Below are 20,915 nucleotides of genomic sequence, written 5' to 3'. Positions count from 1 at the left end.
CTCTTTCTATTATACGGTCTTCACTCCTTTTTCCAATATTTATTTATTCTTTTTTTTTTTCTTTTTCTTTAGTTTTTACACCCATTTACCTCACCCATACTATGTCCAGGTTTACATCAACCCTCCCCATCACCCCTTGTCTACCTAATTCTTTCCTCACCCATACTATGTCCAGGTCCACATCTATCCCTCCCCCCTAGTATCCTACATCTTCTACTCTCTCCTCTGTTTCCCATCCACCCCTCTCCCTCCCTTCCCCTCCTCTCTCCCTGTCACCCCACTTTCAGTCACTTCTGCCCCACCATGGTCCTACTACCCCACCACTCAGCCCAGTTCCCTCCTTCCATTCTCTGTCACCTCTTCTCTTCCCCTTCTACATCACACCGCATTCCCTCCCTGCCCTCCTCCTGCAGTTTCCCCTCGTAGCTCAGAAGCCTGCACTAACACTGTGCCCGCTTTATCCCTTCCATCCAAATCAATATCAGCTCAATGCTTCAGCAACCCTGATAATCTCATTTGCATCTCTCCCTCAAACTCTCACCCCCTATCCTGTGCCCTATGGAATGCAAGATCTGTTTTTAACAAACTGGTCCCCACCCATGACCTTTTAATCTACAACTCCCAGCACCTCCTGGCCATTACAGAAATCTTGATTACTCCCTATGACACCACTTTTGCTGCTGCTCTCTCTGCTGGGGGGACTCACATTCTCACATACACACAGACCTGGGGGTCGCCTAGGCGGTGGTGTTGGGATCCTTTTACCCTCTAACTACTCCTACCATCTCATCCCCCCAGAACCATCCCTTATATTCTATACATTTGAGGTCCATGCTATATGCCTCTTCCAACCTGTCCATCAACGAGTAGCTGTCATATACAGCCCCCCCTGGCATGCCCTCCAAATTTCTTGACAACTTTGCTTCCTGGCTAACTCACTTTCTCTCTTCTGACATTCCCTCCATTATCTTAGGCAATTTCAACATCCCAATTGATATCCCCACAAAATCCTCTGCCTCTAAACTCCTTAACCTCACCTCTTCACTTGGTCTCTCCCAGTGGACCTACTCCCTCTACCATGTGAATGGGAGCTCACTGGATCTGGTCTTCACTCACCGCTGTGATATTTCTGATTTCTCCAACTCCCCATTCCCCCTCTCAGACCACCACCTGCTCTCTTTTAACTTATCTCTCTCAGCTACTCCATCTCTACCTCCTAAGGCTACCATCATTAAACGCAACATTGAGGCTATCGACACCACTTCCCTATCCTCCCTACTCGACTCACTTCTCTTTCCTATACTGTCTCTCTCATGCCCTGAACAAGCCACATCCCTATACAATGCTTCCCTTACTTCTGTTCTTGACTGTGTCGCTCCACCAACCACTATTCACCCTCACAGATCAACACCTCAACCCTGGCACACCAAATGCACCAGATATCTGCAAAAATGCTCACGTACTGCTGAGCGACAGTGGAGGAAATCACGCTCTAAGGCAGACTTCTTCCATTTCAAACCCTTTCCCTCGATAAACAGTCATACTTCAAAATCCTCATATCCTCCCAGTCTTCCAACCCCCGCCACCTCTTTGCCACTCTCAACTCCCTTCTCTGCCCACCCCCACCTCGTCTCCCCCCCCCCCCCCCCCCTCACTCTCTGCTCTTGACTTTGCCACTTACTTTACATCCAAAATTGACTCCATACATCAAGATATCACATCCCACCCAAAAAATCAGAAACCGGCCCTGTCCTATGCCTTACCCACCCCTCCCTTTCCCTCTTACCAACTCTGAGATCTTTCTCCCATGTATCTGGTGAGGAAGTCATGGCCCTCATCCATTCCTCACCCCCCTCCACCACTAGACCCTATTCCCTCCCGCCTACTCCGCTACCTCTCTCTCTCTCTCTCTGCCCGCTCCCATCTTACCTACCTGCTCGACCTCTCTCTCTCTCTCATCAGGCACTGTCCCCTCTGCCTTCAAGCATACACTTGTCTCCCCTATTCTTAAAAAAGCTACCCTTGATCCACACACACTCTCCAATTATCGACCCATCTCTCTCCTTCCTTTTGCCTCCAAACTCCTTGAGCGGATTGTCTACAACCGCCTGACTGCCTTTATTTCCTCACACTCACTCCTTGACCCATTCCAGTCTGGCTTCTGTCCTCTCCATTCCACTGAAACTACCCTCACAAAAGTCTGCAAAGACCTCCTATCTAAAATTTGTTCTGCTGTGCAATAACAGACATCCATGCGAGTGAACACTAGTCCGATATACAGTATGGTATGTGTTTGTTGAGATCTTCTTCCCTATGGTTTTTCGGAATATTTTACGATTTTTTAAATGACACAATATTTGCAGAATGGCTGTCTGTCTGGTACAGTGGCTGTCCCGGTGAACATTTCAGGGAGTGAAACTGTAAGAAGTGTGCTTATGAAGGTCATTACTAGTTACAGTGAATCCTAGCACACTACTTATAAAACTTAATTGCAGATTGCTCTCTCATTATACAGAATGAGTGATGTTATAGCTTTAATATTCTGTGCACTTCTGACAGGCAGAGGTCAGCAGGATGTAGACTACTGTTAGTATCTGTGAACCTTTAGCAGTTGTTGTTAGAATGCTCTGTCCCCTGACACTGAGACTTAAAGGATAATGGGGGTCATTCCGAGTTGTTCGCTCGTTGCCGATTTTCGCAACGGAGCGTTTAAGGCAAAAATGCGCATGCGCATGGTTCGCAGTGCGCATGCGGTTAGTATTTTAACACAAAACTTAGTAGATTTACTCACGCCCGAACGAAAATTTTTCATCGTTCAAATGATCGTAGTGTGATTGACAGGAAGTGGGTGTTTCTGGGCGGAAACTAGCCGTTTTCTGGGAGTGTGCGGAAAAACGCAGGCGTGTCAGGGCAAAAAGCGGGAATATCTGGAGAAACGGGGGAGTGGCTGGCCGAACCCTGGGCGTGTGTATGACGTCAAACCAGGAACGAAAATGACTGAACTGATCGCTATGTGTGAGTAAGTCTTGAGCTACTCAGAAACTGCTAAGAAATTTCTATTCGCAATTCTGCTAATCTTTCGTTCGCAACTCTGCTAAGGGAAGATACACTCCCAGAGGGCGGCGGCTTAGCGTGTGCAATGCTGCTAAAAGCAGCTAGCGAGCGAACAACTCGGAATCACCCCCCATATCCACACGAAAGTAAAAATGTAACAAAGGTGTGCTTACTTTGGTTGCACTGATTGCCGGCTGTGGCAAGATCACCAGTAACTTTGGCGCTCCGATGCAGCGTTTTTTGTTTTATTTTTTACAGGTGAGTGGAGGTGAGATGGATAGTGCTTAGAAAGATCATTGTTCCTTTATGGAGAGATGCAATTACAATGCACACAGGCTCTTTACCAAGTGGCATTGAGCTAGGCCTCATCTAGATGGCAACAAGTTAAACATCCCGAGTCTTATACGTTAATCTAGTGCATTTACGTCCACTGTCTAAGCAGATTTATCTGACTGGTGCTGTTAGTCCTATCACAGACCTTTACTACAGTGATAGGCAACATGATGCACTTCTTCAGGATCCACATAGGGCCGCATATTAACCCTAAATCGCAATAATACGTTAATACATTGAATCAAAGAAAACGGCACCTACCTGTAATAACGAATCAGAAGGCATTTTACACAAGTGTTCTAGCCTATAACAGAGACATCTGACAGGTGGAGGGCTCCTGTTTCACATCTTTTCTACAGAATCCTGGATCATATTATTTAATGGCGTTTATTCATGTAGCGCCAGCATATTCCGTTGTGCTGTAAGCCTTACTAAGGGGATTGGTATGAGATCCTGGCGGACGTGATGCAGGCGGTCACAGTACCGATGCTGGCAACCTGATGGTTAAGATCCCATCAGGGGCGAGGTAAGTATTTGATCTCCTCCCCCTTACCGCAGTCTAACCCCAACCTCCCCCCTCCCCTTAGTACCTACACCTACCTCCAGGTGGTGCCTTACACACTGGCTGATATATCGGGCGTTCTCTTGAACGGCCGATATATCGCGGGTCTGTCGGCCAGTGTGTATGGGCGATACGTCTGTGAACTCCGTCGTTCACAGACGTATCGCGTCGGCCCCGCAGCACAGCCGACGGCCAATATATCTATTGATATATTGGCACATCGCTGTGTGTGTGTACGTGCGACCAGCCAACCGCCCATACACATGCTGCGGCAGCCGGCGGTGATTGACAGCTGAACTGGACGGGCGTGTGTACACGCCCACCCACTTCATGACGTCAGTCCCCGACGGATCGGACAGTGTGTATGCACAGCACACTGCCCGATCCATCCATAGATATCTGCAGATCAATTTATCGGCAGATATATATTCCAGTGTGTACCCGCCTTAAGGCACCTAACAGGACACTATGAGGCTGATGCATAGATGAAAGCACCCGTCTGTCATGCCCTTATGTGTGGCCTGGCCTGTATAAGTGACGTGGTTAATCATTGCTCAGCTGAGCCGCATGTTCTTGATCTAAAAACACTTAATGGTAAACCTTAGAATTTTAATGCTGAGTTCCCAAGTATTAAATGTGCAGTATTGGGCCCAGTGCATTAGCTTCTTTCCTCTAAATTCATGGATAATTGATGAGACAACTCCCCCTAAGCACAGCCCCGTTACTTTGTAAGTGCATACCGCAGAATTGTAATGGTTTCACTGACTACTAGCAGGTTCCAGACCTGGAATTTGTTACAGGTTTCCAGTATAGTACGGGAGGGCGGAGGGAGAAGAAATGTTTTACCACTGAGTCATGTTGTTCAGGGGGAGGGGAAACTGTTCTTTAAACTACTTGGAACTATCTTTAACTATCCACATAGGACATATCAGTCCTTAACTCTTCAGACTGATCACCTTAACAAATTGCATGATGTCAGCCTGTAATGGTGGATTTATGCGCAAATTTAAGTGCACCACAGTGGCACAGTGGTTAACATTGCTGCCTCACAAAACTGGGCTCAAGGGTCTGATTCCCTGTCTGTGTGGGGTTTGTGTGTTCTCTCATGTTTTTGCACACTTCCTCAAGGTTCTCTGCTTTCCTCCACACTCCAGAAACATCTGGTAGTATTACTGGATTCTGTTAAAGTTACTGCTAAAGTATATGTCCGTGTGTTAGGGGATATACTGTAGATTATAAGATCCACTGCTGCAGGTATTGATGTGAGTGACTGCCTGCAGAACATAATTACCCTATATAATAAGAATAATTGTAGTAATAATCATTTTTCAAAAATAGTTTCATTTCCAAGTACAACCTCATTATTATCATAATACCCATAATATTACTCATATTACCCAGCTTTATGGCAGCAAATAGTTGGTTTTTATTTCCTTGTCCTTGTAAATTCTCCAGTTCTCCTGTTTCTCTCTTCTACATAGGAGAACTCCTGTGGGAAGATGTATTTTCAGTTCAGGCGTTTGCTGAGAGATTTCCCTGACAAGCAGACACCCTCATTCTCTGCGAGGGTGCACGTGTTTTCATACACAAAGTATCACCATTCTTTCAGGGTTAAAATGCCCTAAATTTCTTCAAAACTGCACATGTACCAGGCATTGTCATTGCATGTGTCATTGCTCAGATGATGTATAGTACAGTGTTTGCCATGAATTATTGTAGTATATGTAATTCTCCTTGTTTACTCTTAAGGATGGGTTTCTCTTGGTGCCTGGACATGTCCCAGAAGCCTGATAAATGCCACAGATTCCTCCTTTGTCTCCCTGTACAGGACCTGCCCTGAGCCCCCTCCCACGTCACACCTGAGACGGTCACCAAAGCACCCTCTGTCATCCCACAGTGGCAGCTCATGCATTATAAATACACATTGGGGCCTCTCAGAAACCGAATATGTGTGTGAGAAACTTACTGGAACCTGCTCATCTCGGCCCTCAGCCCGCTTTAACCACTTCATGTGTAGGTGGCAGCTAGTTCTCACAGAGGAGGAACGCAAGAAGGGGCTCTGTGCACCCGCTGGTACATTGTGACTCCAGCGTGTGTGCTGCTTTTGGCTTCAGACAAGTTGCATAAAAGACTACTAAACCAGAAATGCAAGTTGTCTTGACATATATTTTCCTTTCTCCCCCAGCCAGACTACCTATAGTGTATCTAGGGAGCCTCAAATGACTGTATACAAAAAACAGTGGAGACACATATGACAGCAGTTACATAGATAGCCAGCTGTCCATAAATGTGTGCCCTTAGCAACTAATTAGAAGTTTTCTTCCGTGTTATAAACACTAGAGCAGTAATGGGCAAGAAGAGGCCCTCAAAACCTTCCCCTGTGGCCCATAGCTCCTACCTGATTTACTTCCAAGCCTTACCCTGTGGCCAACAGCTCCTACCCGATTTACTGTATGATTTGTCTGCTATAACTTGTAACCATTGTATATATTAGAAAGCCTGCAAATATGTATCGCTTTGATTATTTTATTAGTTTAACATTCAATTGTACATTTTTTGTCTTCATGTCATTGTTACGCTAGTTTAGATTTGTGAGTTCTACGGAGCGTTACATTTTTGGAACTTGCTGTATACTTTAAAAATGAGTATATGGGGATGTTTTTTACCTCAGAGTGCAGAGGATTCGCTTTGTTTTATCAGACGTCGCATGAGGTCCTGAGAAAACAGCTGTGTTTTGCTTTTTTGGATTGCTTGTGTACAGTCCTCTCTGAAAGGATTTATAGCCAGGTGATGTTATGCTAGCGGTAGGCCTGTGTGAGAAGATGTGCGCTAATATGTCCCGTCCCCCCCGTCCCCCATTTTCAAAACATGGCTAATGGTGGGTGCACATTTAGGCGATGAGCTCTATGAGCGACGTCGCCTAGTGTTTCCACGTCCCGGACCAGGCGGTCGGCAGCAGTGCATTCACACTGAGCGATAGGATGACCATATCGCTCAGTGATGTCACGCCGCAGCCGGGCTGTGCAGGCAGCTCTTTGACGACAGTCCAAATTGAGCTGCCTACACGGCCGACAGCGAGGGTCGTTAACGATCTGCGGGGCCGCGCATCGTTCGGCGGCATACATACCTGCCGAGAAAGTAAACATCGCTCAGGAAGGGTGAAAATGAGCGACGTTGTTTACTTTCTCTGCAACTGTGTATGCACCTTAAGCTTGATCTGCCCATACACGCAACACTGTGGGCTGTCAGTTTAATGTTAGTAGACCAAATTTTCCCAGACTGACCACCAATCCTCATCCACATTCCTTTACTGTCCCACTCGATTATTGCAATCTGTAGATGAAGGACTATAAACAGTACCTAGAATCTCCCTGAATTCATCTGGGGGTCGAGCTTTCAGCTTTGTGGCTCCGACTCTGTAAACCGGCTTAACTGCACAGGTCGAGAAGCCTTAACTCTAGAATCCTTTAAAAACAGACTCAAGACCTACGTATTTACTCTGCATTTCACTAATCTACTGTTCTTGTTCTGTATTTTCTGCTGTAAAGGCAAATGTAAAGCACTTTTGGGGGAATTCAATTGTTCTTCCGCGGCCACCACTAGATGGCGCCCAACGGAGCAATTCAGTTGTTGCTCCATTCAGGTGCGCTGAGACGTGGGGAGACACATTTCAACTCGCAGTTTCCCGTGCTGGCGAGCTGAAATGTGGGAAAAGTGACCCGTTTGGGTGCCCAAACTACACTTTTCACGATTGCGCCCGTTAGTTTAGTCAGGTTTAGCTGCTTTACGTGGCTAGACCCAACACTGATGGACGCGATAATGGGTATCAATTGAATATTGGCCCTGCGATCTCCCGTTACTATAGCCGGGAGATCGGGTGGCAATTTCAACTGAATTCCCCCCTTTGAGCCCTATTAGGATAAAAGTGCTATATAAATTACATTATCATTATTACTTTGCCATCTGGATTGCAAGATGACAAATAACTGCAATTTGCCATTGTGCTGTGGTTTACAAAGTGAAGTAATCAGCATCCATGTAATCAGCCAGTAGTGACGGAATTAGCATCCATGTAATCAGCCAGTAGATATGTCCAATGTTGTGAACAAAATGGCTTCCAGTTCTTAGAGTTCTAACCAAGCCACTATTTTATTTCCAGTGTATGTTTAACAATATGTCAACAAAGAAACTTCAGTGAAGCCTAATGAAACACAACATGGTCTGGATCAATGTAATTAGTTTTTGTCCAAATGCCCTCTATAAGCTTTGCCCATGTGCAAATGCCCCGTTACCACCTTGTTATGCCCCTCTTAGCGGCAGGAAGAGATGCGACTGAATAGAGTATGACTCCTCATCTTCTGTTGTTGCCTATCTTTAGCTCTGTAGCATGCGCAGTCAAAGGCACGCACGTTACGTCTGTACAATGGACATTGGCCCACTAATGTTTGCCATTGTGTAAATTGATATTCCTAAATCACATATGGATGAAGTCATGAGATAGGGATGGTAGAACATTCTTCTAGCCGATCCCTCTGAGATTTTATGTAAAGCCAAGTTCTAATTGGCTAATCCAGAGATGATGTATATTTATACATAGGGCTATTAAATCTCTGCAATTAGATCTCATAAAAGTCTCCGAGAACACTGTGCTATTTTATGCAACTTTGTGCTATTAAATGCCATGGCTGAACCTCATGGAATCCCACTGCACTGGTCAAATCAGCACGGCCTGTGTCCTTCAAAAGGTTGCATAGAATTGAGTTATCCCATTTATAGTCCATGGAACGTTTTTTTAGACACAGCTAAATTGTGGGATTGCCCAGTCTTCACATTAAATGATTTAAAAGCCACTTGTGTAACCCGCCTAATGTAAAACAAGGCCATTCAAAAGAGAGAAATGCAGCAAAAATCTCTGCTGTAGCTCTGCCTTGTTGTGTTTATGTAAAATGAGACTTGGTCGAACGTTTGTTATTCATGTTAAGTAAACATTTAAATTGTATATGTATTTGGGCTTAGTGTGTGTTTTAGCGTAAACATACAGTTTACATTGCAACTCTGAGCAAGAGGTCACACTTGTTTTATCTGTGCTTTTCTGACAGTTATTTCTTTCTTCTTTGTTACAGAGCTGAAAAAACAGAAGTATTAAGTGAGGACCTTTTACAGGTAAGCGAGACCTGAGGTGGTGTGCTCCTATCAAAACCTCTCAACCTCCTTTCCGTCACCCTCTCATCTTCCGTTCCCTCACCCTCGCATCCTCCTTTCCCTCACTCTCTTCTCCACCTTCTTTCCCTCACGCTTTCCTCCTGCTCCTCCTCCTTTCCCTCACTCTTTCCTCCTGCTCCTCCTCCTTTCTCTCACTCTCTCCTCCTTCTCCGTTCCATCACTCTCTCCTCCTTTTCCGTGCTCTCCTCCTTCTCCGTTCCCACACTCTCTCCTCCTTCTGTATTCCTCATTCTCTCCTCCTCCTCCGTTCCCTCACTCTCTCCTCCTTCTCCGTTCCCTCACCCTCTCCTCCTCCTTCTCTGTTCCCTCACCCTCTCCTCCTTTTCCTCACCCTTTCCTCCTCTCCTTCACTCTCTTGTCCACCTTTTACTCACTCTTTCCTTCTTCTATCCCTCACCGTCTCCTCCGCCTTTCCCTCACCGTCTCCTCCGCCTTTCCCTCACCGTCTCCTCCGCCTTTCCCTCACCCTCTCCTCCTTCTATACCTCACCCTCTCCCCATCCTTGCACTCTCCTGCTCCTTCTCCTTTCCCTCACTCTCTCCTACTCTGCCTTCTTTCCCCCACCCTCTCATCTGCCTTTCCCACACCCTCTCATCCTCCTTTTACCTCACTCTCTCCTCCTTTTCATCACCCTCTACTCCTCACCTTTCCCTCACTCTCTCCCCGTTTCCCTGGCTCTCTCCCCATTTCCCTCGCTCTCTCCCCATTTCCCTCACATTTCCCTTTCCTTCTCGTTTACCTGTCTCTTTTCCTCCTCTATTCCCGTTCTCTCTCTCTCTCTCTCTCTCTCTCTCTCCTCCTTTCCCTTTCTTCTCATTCCCTCTTTCCCACCCTCCTTTCCCTCTCTTCTTCCTTTCCCTCTCCCACTATTTTGATTTATTTCCCTCACCTTTTTCTCCTCTTCCTTTCCATATCCCCCTACTCTTTCTTTTCCTCGGCCACTGGTCTTTTCTTCCAGCTCCAACTCCTTCTCCTTTCCCTCTCCTCTTCCTCTCCCTCTTATGCTTATACTGGGATTATAATTATACCTTTATAACTCTCAAACAATAAGGAAAAGGGGGCTGGGGATGTGGTGGTCAAAAAGTGGGAAATAAAATTCCTATATTGCTTTGCATTTGTCATGTGCATGGGTCAATGTTTTTTGTTTTCCAAAGATTCATAGGTTTTTACTTATAATAATACTTTTACTTAAATATCACTTTTCCCCAAGAGGACTCAAAGTGCTTTAATGATGTTTTGTGTCTTGGTTTGTGGTTGTGTATACTAGTGACTGCAGCCCATCCATTGACTAGGGCCTAGTGAATAGACGATGGCTGACCTGTTCACAGTAGCATGTTGTTGGCTTTACAGTATGTTGAATGTCTATACTAGGAATACATTATAAACATCATGAGAAACGCATATCTGTTTGGGGATTCCTTTAATCCAGGGAGCCAGCCATACCGAACTGGACGTTCTTTTGGCTGAAGGGCTACAATTTGTCCAAACAGAAACAAAAATCTGAATATTTTATGGATAATAATATGTTTAAAGAAATAAGTGTTTTTGCAAGTTATTTAACAGGCCTTATTCTCTAGACCACAGATACAGATCTCTAGATACAGATACTTATTCTCTAGACCACAGAATACTTTGGGTACAGGACAGGTGCATCAGTGGAAGACAGGCTGCTGTATTCCGCAACTAACAGTCTTGTTAATTTGGAAAAATAATGTTATCTAAGGCAACCCAAGTGATATTGTAATGTATTGTCTGACGCTGATTTGCACAAATAACGTAGTATTGTTTCATCATTCCTTTAAATTTCCAAATAAAATTTAAAGGAATGACATAAAAGATTTCCCCATACAGAGAATTCCCCCCTGGCCATGTGTACATCTGCAATATATCGCAAAAAGGAACCTTCCAAATTCACTGAGAGACTTTGGACCATATTCCGTTAGCGGCTATGTGCGGTTGTGATGTGTGGGTATGCACATCACTGCGTAATATGGTAGCCTAACAACACCTTTTTGGAGTGAGAAAAAAATCTTTTAGGAGTCGCGATGTGCTGGAAAATAATCGTAATGCCGGCGCCACACAGCCATTGCCGCTAAGTGACTGTCCCTATTACTTATTTTGTAATAAAAGAGCATTACCCTAAAATAAGATACAGAAACATGATTTAAAATAAAAATGGAGGAATTGGTGGCCTTGGGAGCAAATGCAGCCGTTTACTCTTACCCTTGGCACTGGATTAGACAGATCCCTTACTTATGATGCTTGATAATAAATTATAGCTCTAATAATTTCAGATTTAGAATATTTGTTAATTGTGCGATTTAAAAAAAACAATTTGTGGCTTCCCAGCTTTTGTCGCACTACAAGTTCCAGCATTCCTTGCCAGCAGAAGGCTGATCCTTGCCACCGTGCTGTGTAGCTTTGGCCCAGGCCATGTGTGTTTTTGTGACCTTGCCTCTAGCCCCTCCGTTGTTTTTGGGAGATAAGGCAGCTTTTCCACTGAACGGTTTCCAAAACTGGTGACAAACAGGCGCAGGGAGAGGGGGAGAACAATTGCCCGGCTTTCCTACCATTCATGCAGCTGGCAGGGTGTGGGGCAGCGCCGGCTGATTCATCAGCACAATCCACAGTGTTTCTTCCTTTCAGCTCAGATCTACTGGGATGTCGGGATTAGGGTCTCATTGTGCGGAGCAGGGTGTAGTGATTGTTTACACACAACTTTTTCTCCAGTTTTCTAGCTTGTTTATGTTGTTTTTTCCCTGTATGTGCTTTATTTCTTTATAAACTTTATTATTTAATTGCTACTTTTCCTTGTGAAAACTTTGTTGTGTCTGCATCACTTATTCTAACTTTGTGCTCCGTGGGGCATGAATATTCACCTGTGTCGTTAACACATTATCGGGCGCTTAAATTTCTTCCCTGAAGGGACATCATGACTTTATTTTATCACCAATAAGAATAAGAACTTTGTGTACCCTCTATAACAAGTATATGGCTTGGACTTTAGAAGTTGTTTTTCATTAGTTACTGGTAATGTATAACAAGCTTCCTTCCATTGGAACGCCTGCACTTCGAGGACAACGCTGCTACGTGAATGCCCCCTATAGAGTCTGCATTGTAAAAGAGCAGGTACCGAGAACTGCACCCATGTTACAAAATGAAAATATGTAACAGTGCGTATGTCCAAATCTATATATGTTTTATGGCCTAACCTTGAGAATGCAGTCTATCAATTGACTGGAACCTTTGACATCACTCATATGCTACATAATTATTGCACATAAGGTTGGTCCTTGTAAATCATTAGGCTGCATTCTGTTTGAAATCGCTGACTTTGTAAAATTATAGGCAAATTGGTTGAATATAGATCCAGTCTGTCAAATGCCCACCTCCATTGGGTAAAGGGGCCCATCTCCATTGTGTAAAGGAGCCCGCCTACATTGTTAAAAGGTGACCGGTGCACTGTAACTCTTTAGTGCATAGAGGCCACTACAATGGACAAGTGTTTTTAAGTCATTATATCCTATAGGAACTCTCTTTTGACATCACTAGTGCATTGTGCCTTCTTCTTAAGACCTCTGCCAAACTTAGAAGGGATGCCACCTAGTGGCAGCTTTTAATTCCTACAAAAACAATAAGGTCAAAACACAAGGGATTTCAGTAAAATAATTTTACTTAAAGATAGGAGAGCAGGTAAAAAAAAAGAAAGTAAAGTAACGAGTATAGTATGGTAGATGTTTTGATCAAATACGCTATTTTGTTTCACAGTTGATATAAAATTGTGTCCACTTTGGCGGACGTCATGCAATACAAAGATCTGTACTGCATGCTACACTTTGTTCCTGGCATATAAGCTTAACCTAAATTTTTCCTCATATAATAGCCATATATGCCAGTTTTGACAGCTGATAGCCTTTATGTATCATTTATTTAAATGGTAAATTATTTCACATTATTAGTAATAATATAATCAAATCATTAGTAGCAGCTGTGGTAATAGTGGCAGATGCGTTATTGGTATTGTTTTATTTTATCCAGTCATTAAGAGCATTTAGCAACAGGGTTAGGTACAGAGTGGTATAACATTTACAGGGTGGGGAGTGGATCTTAGGGATCAGTGTGTGGGGATGCACCCACACAGACGCAATGACAGGAAATTGTACATTCCGGCGTTCCTTTACTTTCTTGATGTGAATTGTGTAAATGCATGGCTGGTGTATCGAATGTCTGGATTCGATGACCAGAATCAGTTGGAGTTCAAAGCATCCGTTGCTCGAGCATTGATCAGTGCTGGCTTTTATGGAGCAACGTCGAAGAAGAAGACCAAGTGAGACACCATCTCTGTTGAAGTAGAGGGCCGGGTCAAAGGCACCTCATGAAATCCGCTTCAGTGTGGGAATTCACTGGACAAAGTTTAAGGATGCAAAATATGCTAACAGGTGCAACGATGCAGCTTGTACAGGTAATACTAAGTACATCTTAATGCTGTGTCTTGAGTCTTTGTGTCCAGAGTGCTTCTCCAACTGTTACACCAAGCACTAAAATCAGTCAAATTTAGTTCAGGACAAAGGCTAACTTACTAGGTAGGGAGTCAGAATTAACTATTATTGCTGTGCCGTATACTAGCTCATGCAGTGCATATTTGGCATGGAGGTGGTAGAGGCTCCCACACAAGGCCTCATTCTGAGATGATGGGAATGTGGCACAGCTTGTTACCAGATAAGAGCTTGGAGCGACTAGCTGCTGCCTTGCAGGAATAACACGGCTTAGCTGGGGGAGTACACAAGTGTTTTAGACTGAGGCCTCATTTGTACGCGGATATATTTAATATCTGCGTGTTCCAGAGACGAGCAAAAATAGTGTACTCCCAACCGGCACATCTGCCAAAAATTCAACTGGTCTCAGATATCATGGAAAAGAGGCAACCACTCTGCATCCCATATGCCTAGGGCCCTTAAAACTATAAAAAGCCCATGAGCTCAGCTTTTGGGACAGGATAATTCAACCCCTAAAAAGTGACATTATCATTTAGGAATTGTGATGGTAACCATAGCCAGCTACTCCGGTAAGCATGATGGTGGCCTTGGCACTGGTGCCATTTTCAGGTAAATGTTTATGTAATAATATGTGCTTGCATGTTTAACATGTGGGCCGCAGCTACGGTTCTCAGCAGGTAGGGGGGCTCAGTCCAGGCACGGATTGGCCAGTATTGTGTTACAACGATTTAGTAAGCCCGGTGGCTACAGCGTTGAGCTGGTTAACGCTCAGTGGACCGCACTGGGTGAGGGTAAATACGTTATACTGCAGCTGGGGGCACTTAGGGCATCGGCTGCAGGTTAATGTCCACCGTGTGCACATAAAATGCATTGTAAATATATTGTGCAGCACTGCAGCTGGGACAGCAGTGTCTTTGTGTGTACAGGCTGGTTGTATTTATATTTACACTGTGTTTGTGTAAATACTAAAATGTACTTACCTTATCCGTAGTGGTGAGGCTGCTTTAGTGGGATCCGTTTAGAATACCGGCGTTCGAGTGCCGGTGACAGAATCCTGGTCGTAAATATGCCTGGGACACTAAGGGTTAGTCTGCGTGTGTGTGTGTGGGGGGGGGGGGGGGTGCTTTAGGTTTAGGCACTAGAGGGTGGGTTAGGTTTAGACTGCGGGGGAAGTGGGGGGTTAGGTGTAGGCTGGGGGACAGGTTAGGGTAAGGCTGCGGGGAGGGAGGGTTATGGTTAGGCACTAAGTAGGGGGGGGTTGAGGGGGAGGGTTACAATACTTATCTAGCAGATGTCTGGATTCTGTGCATTGGGATGCCGCTGTTGGTCTTCTGACTGCCAGCATCCCGAGATCATCTCCAGCACTGGCAGCTGCATTCGGTGTTACCTCATGAGATGCAGGAATGTACTTTTGTACCATCTTGTATGCTACGTGTAAGTTTGGCACATTTAGCTGAGTGTAATGACATTTTCAGGACATTTGGAGCTAATAAACATTTAACGGCAAGAAAATGCCTGCATCTGCTTGTGCCTGTGACCACCAAAAATAGCGCAGAATGCTGTTCTGTTCTCCAGCTGATTGAACCCAGTGTCCCCAAGCCCCGCCCTCTGCCTGCTACCATGCGCAGTGTGGATTAGCTGACAACAACCATGCAGAAGCATGATGTCACATACACAAAAGTAAACGTTTCCCGGTACCTGACAGTGATAGGGAATCCCTAAACCCTAGGAGTGGTAAAGTGAGTCCACTCGGGTTAGTCAAAGTAATGGCTTTAGGCAAAATTCAGTCACCATAACATCATCTATGTGTATCTATATGTCTATCAATGGGGGTAATTCCAAGTTGATCGCAGCAGGAATTTTGTTAGCAGTTGGGCAAAATCATGTACACTGCAGGTGGAGCAGATATAACATGTGCAGAGAGAGTTAGATTTGGGTGGATTATATTGTTTCTGTGCAGGGTAAATACTGGCTGCTTTATTTTTACACTGCAAATTAGATTACAGATTGAACACACCACACCCAAATCCCTCTCTCTCTGCACATGTTATATCTGCCTCCCCTGCAGTGCACATGGTTTTGCCCAACTGCTAACAAAATTCCTGCTGCAATCAACTTGGAATTACCCCCAATACCTGATATTTCTATTGCAACTCTGCTTAAATGTAAAGCGTGGTGGAGTATTTATTTATGTAAGTGATTGCCCCTTTAAAAAAAAATCTGAGTTCGTACGGCATCCCACATGGCCACCAAACTCAGGCAACATTACACCCCGCCTCATATGTCTGTGAATGACCTCATTTACAGACCTATTGCATCAGCCCTGCAGCACAGCCGATGCCCAATATATCTGCAGGTATATCCGCACATCTGGCTGTGCGTACGGGCGACCCACCGACCGCCCCGTACTCTGGCTGCAGGGACTGACTTCACTGCAAGGTGGGCATATTCAAATGCTCGCCCAGCTGTGACGTCAGGATGCCATATAGTGCGGCCGATCTGTAAGTGTATATGCTTACCTGAAGCAGTCGGCAGACCCGATACATCCACCGGGTAAGTGTGTACCCAGCTTCCTGTTTGCCTAGTAGAAATAATTTATTAGGGGTTGTTCACTACAGTAGTTATTATGACTCCTTGACCAAAGGCCTGATTCAGCTTTGTACGCAATGTACATTTAATAGCAGTGGAGCGATTTTTTTTATCACTGCGTATGGAAACTGATTGGCAGTTTGGGACCCTTTGGGGTGACACAAAAGCAAAGTCGTGTTGCAGCCGTTTTGTTGGCTATTTGAAGCTGCAATTGCGCTCCTGTACACAGCTGCAATGGCTCCAATGTTTTCATGCTTCCCGACCATAGGGTTATTTAGAACTCAATAATCAACTTCTGCAACCGATGTTACATCTTTGTATGCATCCACTGGGATATGCAAAGCCACCAGTGGCGCATCAATAGAAATCTGTCTGTGGCATTTGCATATCTTCGCACAGCTGTGCATACACCTCTGAATCAGGCCCCACATCTTCTTTGACCCATACATGCTACAATTTGTAACCATAAGATCTAAAACAACCTAATTGGATGTCAAAATCTCAGCGTGTAGCCACCATTTAATTAATTAATAAAAGATTACTTCTACAGATCTCACCACAGGTTGCAATGTTTACACTGCTTGCTTGGCAACAGTCTCTTGTGTCAGCTGTCTCTGAGGGACCCACGTTCCCCGCGCAAGTCCCTGAGATTGTATACATGCAGGTTCTGTATCACCAGACGCTAACAGCAGGAGAAGCCGCTTGTTCCAGATTAGGCCTGTGCTGATTATAACAGACTTCCCTGCATCATGAAAGACTGCTAAGGCACTTGGCTGGGTCTCTGTCTCACGGTGTTCTGTGCCAAACCTCAACCCCTATCACTGAGCTGTGGAAAAGCAGTGGGCAGGTGGAGAATTGTCTTATAGAAAAAAAATAGGTTTAACTCGTTCTAAGCAAATGCATTTTATAAAAACAATGAAAAAAAAAAAAAGAAATATAAGAGTAAGGAGTCTATGTACTAAGCATTGGAGAGAGATAAAGAGGACAGAGATGAAGTACCAGCCAATCCGCGCCAAACTGCCATGCTACAAGCTGGGCTTGAAAAATGACAGTAGCATACCCTCCAACATGACCAGCTCCAGTAGGTACAAAATGCTCTGTTTCTGGACTTCCTTGCCAGTGGCAGTTACAGAGGTGGGGCTGCAGCGCAGTCTAAAATTCAAACAGGGGAGCCACACCAACTGCAACGGAGTCCTGGCTGGTAATGTTTGGCAGTGTTTGCGGTGGCAGTTGGTGTGGCTTCCCTAGTTGAATTTTGGACTGCGCTGCAGCAACACCTCTGTAACTGCCACTGGCAAGGAAATCCAGGAACAGAGCATTTTGTACCTAATGGAATGGGTCATGTTGAAGGGTATGCAGTAGCTGATTGGCTGGTACTTTGTCGGAGATGTACTAAGCAGTGAAAAGTGTGGAGAAGTGAGCCAGTGGAGAAGTTGCCCATGGCAACCAATCAGCTGCTCTGTATAATTTCATAGTACGCAAATTATAAATGTTACTTTAATGCTTATTGGTTGCCATGGGCAACTTCTCCACTGGCTCACTTCTCCACTCTTTTAACTGCTTAGTATATCTTCCCCATTATCTGTCCATGTTATCTCTCTCCAGTATTTCTCTTATTGCTATCCGGTCACAGGGAAGGGTGTAAACCAAGGTTGGACAACGTGTCTTTCCATCTGATGTTAAAACTACAAGTCTCAGCATGCCCCAACAGCCACACATTGCCTACTGAGACATCCAGGACATGACAAGGGGGTGTGGAAGCCTTTTTGTGTAATTGCACTGTATATGGAATTCCTGTGCAGTGTGAATATCCATTCTGAATGCTTTCCTTATGTAACTTTGTCCAGCTTGATGTTTCTGAGGGATTATGTGGCATTAGTGCTGCGGTGCTCTTGTGTGTCATGCCATGCACTGTCTAGGGATCAGAGTTTAGCCTAGCACAAGTCTTTTCTCGGGTTCTACAGAATAAATCATGTTTACTGCTTTGTTTGATAAGGCTTCATTCATAAATAGAAATACAGCATTCCTATGTCTGATGTGGGTTTTGTTGAGACGCAAGAGGTGCAAATGGAATTGCAAGCTTTCCGGATCGTAGCAAAATCCAGTAAATCCACATAAGGAGTCTGCGCAGGATTATACGGTTAGAATAAACGATAGGGCGTTGATTTGCAGGTGTATTGGGAGATTGTGTTTGGCTACGTCTGTCCAGACATTTGCACTGACCAATTTTATGGGATTTGTGTGAATGTTCACTTTAAATTAACACTTCTAGATGTTTTAATTGATTCCCGAGACTCAAATTCTGTGTCACTTTATACTATAGCTTTCAGGTGTGCGGCACTTGATGCTGGCCTGTTGGTTCCGTTCCAGCGCCTCTCGATGCGTACCTGTTGGTTCCATACCAGCGCCTCTCGATGCGTACCTGTTGGTTCCATACCAGTGCCTCTCGATGCAAACTTGTTGGTTCCAACATCTCTAGATGTGGGGCTGTTGGTTCCAGAGCCTCCTGATGCGGGCCTGTTTGTTCCAGCACCTCCCAATGCGGGCCTGCTGGTTCCAGCACCTCTCGATGCAGGCTTGTTGGTTCCAGCACCTCTCGATGCAAGCCAGTTGGTTGCAGCGATGCAGGCCTGTTGGTTCTATTGACTTTGATGCCATCACCTTAGTTACTGCGTTTATTTATGCGTACCCCTTAGTCACAGACTCTGTGGGTCATGTGTATTTTAGCCTTTATCCTGTGTTTGAGAGTTGGCTGTCTAGAGTAGAAGTTTTCAACTCCCAAGCTAAAGTATTTGCTGAAGACTAACCCTGCAGATTTTGACTACTGCCAAAGAGTTCCAGCTAAACTATTTTCTTAAGCAATCTGAGCTTCACACCTGTGTTTTATTGTCTCGCAGAGCCTTGTAGTCCCCTAAGGTTTGTACATAACAGCCCTATATGTGATTATTCAACCAATATCCTGTAAATTGGCAGATAAATGAGGGCTATTGCTGATGATGTTCCTACAGAAATAGCATCATTATCAGGCATGGAATAAAGTGAAGTTGGAAGACAAACATTAACGGACTACAATCCAGAAGTACTCTGTTTTTAAACCGAGTACCGTATGGCTGTACAATTTGGCATCCCATATGTGTAACCAAGGGAACAAATCTTGGGTCAAGCAGCACTATCTGCTGGTGTGTGGCCACCTTCAGTGTATGTTGGATGTAAATGGACGCCCTATACAGCCAGGTTCCAGATGTGGAATGGATGTGGCTTGGAGCTGGGTGCATGCTCTAGTAACACTTTGGAGGTTCTAACTATAGGTTAGATATGGTGTAAACACTATAGTACTTGTATGAAATCTGCTGTGTGTGTGGGTTGGCAACATCTTCAAGTTGTAATCGGTGGTCAAGGAATGTATTTATTGTATTCACATTAACATAAGGGATAAACATTTGTCTAGTGGGGTATAAGAAAGATAAAGATCTAACTAACCGCATATTGTATGTATTAAATAACATTATAGGGGCAGATGTACTAAGCCTTGGAGAGAGATAAAGTAGCAACCAGCCAGCTCCTGTCATTTTTCAAACACAGCCTGTAACATGACAGGAGCTGATTGACTGGTAGTTTATCTTTCCACTTTATCACTCTACAAGGCTTAGTACACCTGCCCCTTAAGGGCCCTACACACTAAGCGATTACACTGAAAGAACAAGATATCGTTCAGTGTGTAGGCACCAACGATGAACGATGCGTGTCCCTGCATCGTTCGTGTTATCGCCCATCGGTATCGATGCGTGTTATCGGCCGTCGGGCACTTCGGCGGCACATCGTGATGTGTGTAAGGCCCTTTAGTCTTTTATTTTTTTTTTGTAAGAAAGACACTGTCCGGGATGACTTACTCTGTATGTGGCTGAACTTGTCCGGGTAGCGTCTGGATGTGGCTAAACATGTCCGGGTAGACTCTGGATGTGGCTGAACGTGTCCGAGTAGACTCTGGATGTGGCTGAACGTGTGCGGGTAGACCCTGGACGTGGCTGAACGTGTGCGGGTAGACCCCGGATGTGGCTAAACATGTCTGGGTAATTCTAGACGTAGCTGATCATGTCCGGGTAGACTCTGGACGTGGCTGAATATGTCTGGGTAGATTCTGGATGTGGCTGAACGTGTCTGGGTAGACCCTGGATGTGATTGAACGTGTCTGGGTAGACCCTGGACATGGATGAACATGTTCAGGTAGACTCTGGATGTGGCTGAATATGTCTGGGTAGACCCTGGATGTGGCTGAACGTGTCTGGGTAGACCCTGGACGTGGCTGAACATGAGCGGGTAGACTCTGGACATGGCTGAACATGAGCGGGTAGACTCTGGACGTGGCTGAATGTGTCTGGGTAGACCCTGGATGTGGCTGAACGTGTGCGGGTAGACTCTGGATGTGTCTGTGTTGACTGTATATAATACAGGATCTGATATCTCATGAAATAGCTGACCTAACATGTTCTGTAATTTTCTAGATTGAAAGAAGACTTGACAACGTGCGGCTGGTGTGTCACAATGCATACAAGAAGCTCCTGGGCTGTTTGCAGGGGCAGCCTGGAACTGACCCCGACAAGAGATACGTGAGTTTGCTTCTCAGAGTTTGCATAGTGCTGTTATAGTCGGGAGCAGAA

The 20,915-nt window shown here is 45.0% G+C and overlaps 1 protein-coding gene across 3 annotated transcripts in view; it reads left to right on the top strand.

Moving 5' to 3' along the window:
- The window catches only part of ARHGAP17 (Rho GTPase activating protein 17), a 151,871-nt gene that overhangs the window by 85,100 nt on the left and 45,856 nt on the right, over positions 1-20,915 (top strand). For all 3 annotated transcript variants that reach the window (XM_063934738.1, XM_063934740.1, XM_063934739.1), the window contains exons 2-3: positions 9,073-9,112; positions 20,760-20,864. In XM_063934738.1, the coding sequence (XP_063790808.1) occupies positions 9,073-9,112; positions 20,760-20,864 (145 nt within the window). The remainder of the gene's footprint in view (positions 1-9,072; positions 9,113-20,759; positions 20,865-20,915) is intronic.

Source organism: Pseudophryne corroboree, chromosome 7, assembly GCF_028390025.1.
Source record: "Pseudophryne corroboree isolate aPseCor3 chromosome 7, aPseCor3.hap2, whole genome shotgun sequence".
Taxonomy (NCBI): domain Eukaryota; kingdom Metazoa; phylum Chordata; class Amphibia; order Anura; family Myobatrachidae; genus Pseudophryne; species Pseudophryne corroboree.
Note: the sequence above shows the minus strand (reverse complement) of the source record. Positions and strands in the feature narration are given on the sequence as shown.